The sequence below is a fragment of the Nuphar pumila genome, unplaced genomic scaffold (genome assembly GCF_984573655.1).
Source record: "Nuphar pumila unplaced genomic scaffold, dmNupPumi1.hap1.1 HAP1_SCAFFOLD_1474, whole genome shotgun sequence".
In the NCBI taxonomy this organism is placed as follows: Eukaryota; Viridiplantae; Streptophyta; class Magnoliopsida; order Nymphaeales; family Nymphaeaceae; genus Nuphar; species Nuphar pumila.
The window spans coordinates 6,450-13,900 of record NW_028323686.1 but is presented as its reverse complement, the minus strand read 5'-3'; the positions used below and the strand labels follow the sequence as shown (position 1 = coordinate 13,900).

Sequence of the window (7,451 nt, the reverse complement as noted above, 5' to 3'; positions counted from 1 at the left end):
GAACGCTCACCCCTTTAGGCAGGCCATGCGTTTCCGAGCCAAATAGAAGCCAGTCACCAGCTCGGTACGTTCCGTCCACCGCGTAATGTGACTCAGAAAACTTGGAGAAGGCCACAAGTCGCTTGGGAAGCGGAAGGTCAGCAAACATCTCCAGGAAATGCTGCCAACTCTTGTGGACGTCGACGCACACGTAGGGCCAATAATCCAACCCGGCACGCTTCAATCTGCACAAAATTCGCAGCACAATCGGCACGTGCATTCAGCCCCCCTCCGCTTATTCCATGATCCCCAAGTAGTTCTTGGAGTTGCCAATGTCCATGTGGATGCGGTAGTGTTGTAAAAAGCTACATCATCATCATCACCTGGCCAATGGCCCATGATCTGCCTTGTCTACCTCAACTGAAACAAATGTCTGCTCAAACATGACCACAAGGTGTGACATCGAATTCGTGCGTTGCCTTGAAAGCAGTGCTTCGCCGGATTGGGTTTTGACCCCCTTTCCTGTCCTCAAAATTCATGCAATTTTTGACATCTGGGACCCACGAAAACCACGGCAAAGCATTGCGATGATCGAAAGGGGCTGAATTCTATGTATACGACGCAAACCTTGGAGGTAGATGAAAGTGCTCTGGCATATTCTTGAAATGCAGAATGCTGACATGAACACAATCTCAGTCACTCAAAAGAAGCTCGCATAACGTGCACAGTGATGAGTCTGCATTCCATCCTTCCAAAACCTGCATGTGAATCACAAGCAAAGGCAGAGGAGCACAAGCTGCCACGACTGCTTTTGGTTGTGTTATGTGACCCGTAACTGGGCCAGTGCTTTGCCAGGCAGTATGCTTTGAGGGTCTATATCCCTGAAAATGCATAACTATCCCGGGCAAAAATGGGGGGCAAACCCCAGTCTGGCGATGCGTTGCAGGGCTTAGCACCGTGCGTGCTCTGTTGAGCCTCTAAGCATTCATCTGGCGCATTTTCAGTGCATCGTGAAAGCAGTGCTTTGACAGACGCTCTCACTTTTCGAGTCCAGGTGCCCAGAAAGGCTTGTATTTTCGGGACAGAAATGGGGGTCGAAACCATTCTGGCAAAGCACTGCGTGAAAGCAGGGCTTGAGTGACATGAACTTTCTAGTCACTGCATGTGGGAGGCGCATATGGCGCACTTTTTATCATCCAGGTCAAATCCGAGTGGCGCCACAAGGTGCATGTCGACCCGTGTCGCTGCACATGTGCGAGCTGCATTCCCGCCGTTTTGCGGGATCTGAGGCTCCACTAAGACAACCCTCACATCTTTCCTGCTCTCAACCCTCCGAGCAACTCCACCACTGACTGCAGCCGTGCCAGACGGTCCAACTTGCTCCAGCGTAGAGCTGGACGCCATGTTGGAGCCAAACCTCGCATATTCCTCGTCCCAGCCATCGTCCAGTTTACCCTGCAAACATGCCTCACGTGTGCATGTTTGGCGTTACGATGGCACATGCAGCGGTTGACGACACGTAGATCACAATGATTTGCGAGCTCGTGCTCTCGAGTGATCCCTCACGGCAACCTGAGCGCCTTGGACAAGCGTCCATGTGGCGGTGCACGTGGTTGCCGCGTCTCTTGACAGTGCGTGTACCTGTGCATGGCAGCGACTGGCGCCTTGTTTACCAAATCGTATCGTGTGCCCAGACGTTCTGGCTGGGGTTAGGACGTCATGTGTTGAGCGATTGCCGTGGTTGATAGCCGCAAGTGCATATTGTCGCCTTGAGCCAGGCGTGCTTGAGCTCAACCCTGCTCGGCGAATAATTCCTGCTGCTCGCATCATTCCACAAGACGCCATACTCCGGTTCTCGTATGCAACGAATGAATCTACAAGGATAGAATGCCTTACTGCACGCGTATATGGCCGGCACGTACGTTCATTTGGCCGTGCGTGCCAGAAATTCTTTTACAACGCGCGACTTGTATTACAATCCCGTAAGATATCCCGCACAACAATCTGCACAATGGGACACGAAGTGCGTCAACTTCATGGGAGGACAAGAACGGTGCCCAGGCTGCGTTAGAGAACGTATGAAAGATGATTGTGCTAGCGGCTCCTGCATTCTGACTTTATGGCGTCTTCTGCTCGCCTCGCCTTGCACTTGTAGTGGCACTGGCAGCGCGCATGGGTTTCAGTCTATCTCGCGATAGCACCCTTCTGAACCCTACGTGCATAACTACATGGTATCGGCAACCGTCTGCCTGCAGTTCGCCACGGCAACTTTCATCAAAAACATTATAGACCAGAAGATACTCCGCGCAGGGGATTGAAAGCGAGTTACCCTTACTGCAGCACATGGCGTAGTGTCCTAATCCCCAATTTCAAGGAGACGTCACTGCCAAGGCCAACTTGAGTTTGGCTACGCATACATCTGCAAATCATATGTAGTGTGCAGTGTTTTCCTCACTTGGTCATCTTGAAGTAGCAAATGGCCTCCACTCGGCAGGGGCAGAAGGCCATGGCCGCCAAGACGCCAGTGCACCAGGTGCAGGTCAGCGCTGGTCACTTCCTGGATGACATTCTACGAAATCTGCAGCAGCGCGATGCGGTGCCGTCTTACGAACAGGCAAGCCATGTGGTCACCAAGGCGATATCAGCCATGGCAGCTGGAACCCTGAAGACTGCACTGCAGGAAGAGCTTCCCAGCGTTTTAGAGCAGCTGAAGGAAAGGCTTACGATTCCGGAAGTGACAAAGAAGGGCAAGAAACGTGCCAAGCCTGTGGAAGTCGCGCCAAAAACGGCCGCGAAGAAGAGAAAGGGTCTCGCTTGCTCAAGCACACTTCAATACATCGAAGCAGTAGAGGGGCTGAATAGCCAAGCATCAGCACAGCTCCTAGCGGCACGCAATCCTCCACACCCAGCGATATTGGCTTCCTCGATTCCAGCGAGCGCGGGCAATTTCCCAGAACTCATCAGCCGAGTCGTCGACATTAGCTCCGGCTTCTTCGTATCCAGTAGTGCACCCGAGGCTTATCTGGCATGGGCTCCAGTGATAGACCAGCTCCACACATGTGTGAGCAAACTAGCCGACAAGCTCATCACCGTGCAGCCCTTCATTGTGGTGGACTTTGGCAAGCTCAACGAAGCTGACCAAAGTAGTTTGAAAGCGTGCTGCGCAGCCGTTGGCAAATTGATGGCATTGAGCGCACTGGCAGAGCATTCTTTGACTACGGAGACTAACTCGTCCAACTTGGCCCGCTTGCCAGAAGCCTGTCATGTGGACGGACACATCCCGAGCGAATCGAAGCACCCGGAAAAGGTCAAGTACGATCTGCTGGAAATGGTGCTGAAGGTCGAGGTGCTCTCCTACCTGCAGAGAGCTGAGAAGACGCAGCTCAGAGTAGCCAAACTCAGGTCGCTACTTGGAGCGTTGGAGCCCACAGCGAAGCAGATGCTGCGCACCATCCCTTGCCAGTGTGCCTTGAGCTGCCTGGCAGGTGCCGACATTGCTGTGTCCATCAACACCACACCATCCGGCTACACCGTCCTTATGTCGAGCGCATGGCTGCTGATGCATGCCGCTTTGGATGCCGCGCCACAGCTCGCCTCTGCAGGCCTGGAGCAGGCCTTTGATATCCTTGTGGCTCAGCGCGCGGCGGAGCGGCTGCACGCGTTCCTGGGTGACTCAGGCATGAGCAAGAATGTTGCCTCGGCGCTGGACGGCCGCCCGATCTGTCAAGATCTGCTAGTCTGGATCGAAGAGCAGCCAGGCACGGCAGTCATTTCCGCGTTGCAGGAACAGGCCAGCGGAAAGTCCGCAGCACAGGATGTTACTCGCCATCTCATGCACGAACTCGAGTTCAGCGAGCTCCAGAGCCTTCGCAGCGTTTATTGCTCCGGTGCCAAGGTGGGCCAGTCTGCATCGTCTGATAGGCAGGGGATGCAAGCAGAAGCTGGCGGAGACGACGAACTGTTCTTTGTGGATACTGGTGGCCAAAGCGCCTTTGGAGCGGAATGGCAGGCGTTGGGGAATGTTAGTGATGACGACGAGGATGAGGACGGCGATATTCCGGCTCTGGACATCGTGGCACTCACTGGTGCACACGCCGCGGCAGTACGCTTCCTTCCTGCACATTGCGATCTTGTCATTCCAGTGCCTATGGTTTGCATTTCAGGTCACCCGCTCAGCCTTTGTCGACGATCCAAACCAGGTTGCTATGGTTGTTGGAGTGAAATTGCACTTTGCCCACATATGGGATGGTCCTCTGCCTATCGTATCGTACATGAGCTGCTGCTGCCTCAATCTTGAGCACCCATTCATGTGAGAACGTTCTGTGTGCATGTGAGTCCATCGTCTATCGGTGATCACTTTGGTACAGAGCTAGACTTGCTGGCAAACAAATTGCCATGGACATCATTTTGGAGGACTGGTTGTGGCGCCTGTACGTGTGACAATAGTCTAAGTGCACTCTTCTTAGCCATTTAGATACACCACAGAGATATGAAAGCGCTCTGGCGGATGGTTTGTGGCGTTGTGATGCTTGAAGCAGACGTTTTTTCCCTTTTGCCTGCGTTGTGCCCTATCTTAGTGTTACGGTCAGAGATCGTTTCAGTCATCATACTTATGAAACCGCTCATACGGATGACAGCAATGTCATTAATACGTGATACAACGGATTCCTAGACAGCGCCACTTTTGCAGTCATACTTAGCCCCTGCGCCTTGGCCGTTGTGGCCAAGACACAAAAACATCTACCTAGGAATGAAACAGCAGAGTGCTGTGCAGGACGAGTCTGGAGGCAAGCACGGCAGTGACAGGGGCAGCGAGGATGAAAGTGATTAAAAATGAGATCTTGCAGAGTCTCAGATTATTTTGTTTCCAGGGATGTCCTGTGAAATGGCGTGCCGGCTAGATTCGGCATTTGCGTGTGTTGTCTGTTGCATTGCTAGATTGCTTATGTTAAACCAGAAGAACGATCAACTTGTCTATGGATGTCAGCTTCTCAACAGTCTAATAGCCACTCCCCTCTTGCCGAGGTGGCAAGTGATGTTACAAGCAGCATTCGCTACTTGAGATCAAGCGGCAAAACTTTATTCGTCCCGTTTGTCTTACCCTATGATTGTTTGCTGTTGTCGCCCACAGTTGCCGATGGCATCAGCCGAGGAGCGCTGGCCGAGGTATCTTCCCGGCGTCCCCCAGAATGCGTCACGTGTGTTGTCGTTTATTGAGAGCGATCCTGACGCATAAGTGTATGCGTCAGGATCCTCTGATTCGGAAGAAGCTTGAGAGAGAAATAACGACCTGAACAAACGCTTCACAGAGATGGAAATGGAAACTGGCGCTGATGGGTTGTAAGCCTCATGCGTCGCATTGGGCGTACGACCCATCAGCTCACGAGGAGGTACGCAGGACATCGGTAGATAGGTCGGGAACTGCGAGACATCAGTTGTGCTGGCACTAAGACGAGTGACAGTAAATGACTGGTGGACGTATAACGAACATGGTTCATCGCAGGATTATGCACGTGAAGAACAAGGAATGAGTGGGGCAACCTTCCATGCCTGCATGGCTTGCTGTTGAGGACGAAGTCCGTTTCCTTTCGGCAAATATGTCAGCACTTTCCACTGTGTATCCAATGCATAAATTTCCAGCGTGCGTGCATGCATTTCGGTACGCTGGAAGCATGCTTGCAATGGCACCAGGCATGCCGCACCCTGCCAGAACTCGTCGCGATTGCACTGACACCTTGCGGACCAAATTCCACAACAGTTACCGCGCATGGACCATGTGCGGTATGTACTTGAAAATTTTCAAGCATTTCAGTTTCGATTTTTGCCCTAATTACGCCATGTGCGTTGTTGCTGGCTTCTGGAGGCAATTCGAGTTGCATTCTGAGGTCATTTACCCATCGGTGGCATACCACACCTAGGCGATGGGTGGATGCCATCGGTTGCCTCCATGACTTGCTTTAATTTGCACAAAATTGTACCGACACCCTGCCGGGCATGTTTCTTTCTCGTGTATCCATGCAAACTGGAAACGCAAGGGCACGTCCCAGGAGATAGGGCGCTTGCATGAGACGAGGAAGACAGCAAAACCTACTGCCCATATCTTGCAGGATTATCTTGTCGGTGCGGAGATCCTCTTTTCTTGTCTGCACATGGATGCTTCCCACCCACATTCACTGTTATGAATGTGGCTGAAGATCCTTTGCCAAACACTGCGCACTTGGTCTTTCAATGAGCTCGTGTTGCTGCAGGCTGCCGGGCTGAGCCAGAAGCACGACCACCATCTGCCTCGAGCGACGACATGATTATCTTTTCTGGGGGTGTGTTTTTTAAAGCACCGCTGCTGTCCCCTCGCATGAATTCATGAAACATTCGCTACAAAGCCTTGGAAAAACGCCCCTTATTCCCGCACGCATAGTCGTGCGTTATTAGTCTAGGTAGTCCTGCCTGGCTGGCCACCAGCCATCACGCGGTCACATTCGGGCGATGACAATAATCAGCTTGTTCGTACATTGGGACGACAAGTCTTGCGTGTTGGGACACACGGCAAGCTCGGCAGACTGCCTCGTTTATCCTTTCCGCCTGTTGTGGCAAAGGAAGTGTTGGGACCAATTTGGTTATACCGGGTAATCTTCTTTCATGTGTTTAGCTTCTTCAGAGTCGAGAACAGCGAATACCTGCAGGTGTTGGATTGTTCCTCCTCGCGGTTGCCGGCACAAGGGTGGGAACGGACGGCTTCGAAGAGATTCTCTTTGGCGATGGCTTGTCAGGGGGGTTTCTCGGGTTGCAAGCGGCAGACCTATTTGCCGCAGCTTTGTGGTCGCTCTCGCTCTACTTTGTCAGCCCACTGCAGCTCTTGCTCCTCTTTCTAGGAAAGATCGAGACAGAAAGGCCGTCAGACTGGTTCATGGACGTCATCGGACAGGCCAACGGTCAGCCGGTCAAAGATCTGGGATACTCGCACCCAACCTATGTTCGGGTGGTCACTATTCTGGCTTGCATTGCTTCGGGGTTCACTATCTCAGCTGTTCTTGAAAATACACTTGGGGACGCCACTTGGGCAGTCAGCAGCGGGATCGCGTCTTGCATGGCTGCGGGTGTGTACGAGATAGGCCGCCCTCAACGCCTTTCATCCGACGAGGCCATCAAGCTGGAGAAACAGTGGCAGATTTTTGGTGCGCTTCTGCGCCTTTCCGGGATAGCCTGTGACATGAGTGAGTTCGATTGCAGGGCCGTTTGACTTGTTTGGGCATGCAGGGTTGGTTTGCAAGTGTTCCTTTCTTGTGTGCTACGTCTCCCATGCCACGGTCGTTCAGCCCAGTGGGATGATCCACAGCTGGACCAGGATCCCTGACTTGTCCTGGGCATGTATCTGATTTCAGTGCTGTGCGGCTCATGGGCGTGCCTGGCACGCACATACCTGGCAGATACATGGCTAGGTATCACCAAATTCTGATTTTGAATTCTCAAATGGC

General features: G+C 52.7%; 1 protein-coding gene across 1 annotated transcript; it reads left to right on the top strand.

Annotated features, from left to right (window-relative positions):
• Positions 1-5,312: 5,312 nt before the first annotated feature.
• Positions 5,313-7,216, top strand: LOC149809267 (uncharacterized). Its single transcript, XM_089994923.1, has 2 exons — positions 5,313-5,369; positions 6,626-7,216. Exons 1-2 carry the CDS (start codon positions 5,313-5,315, stop codon positions 7,214-7,216), a joined length of 648 nt encoding a protein of 215 aa, XP_089851049.1.
• Positions 7,217-7,451: the final 235 nt, after the last annotated feature.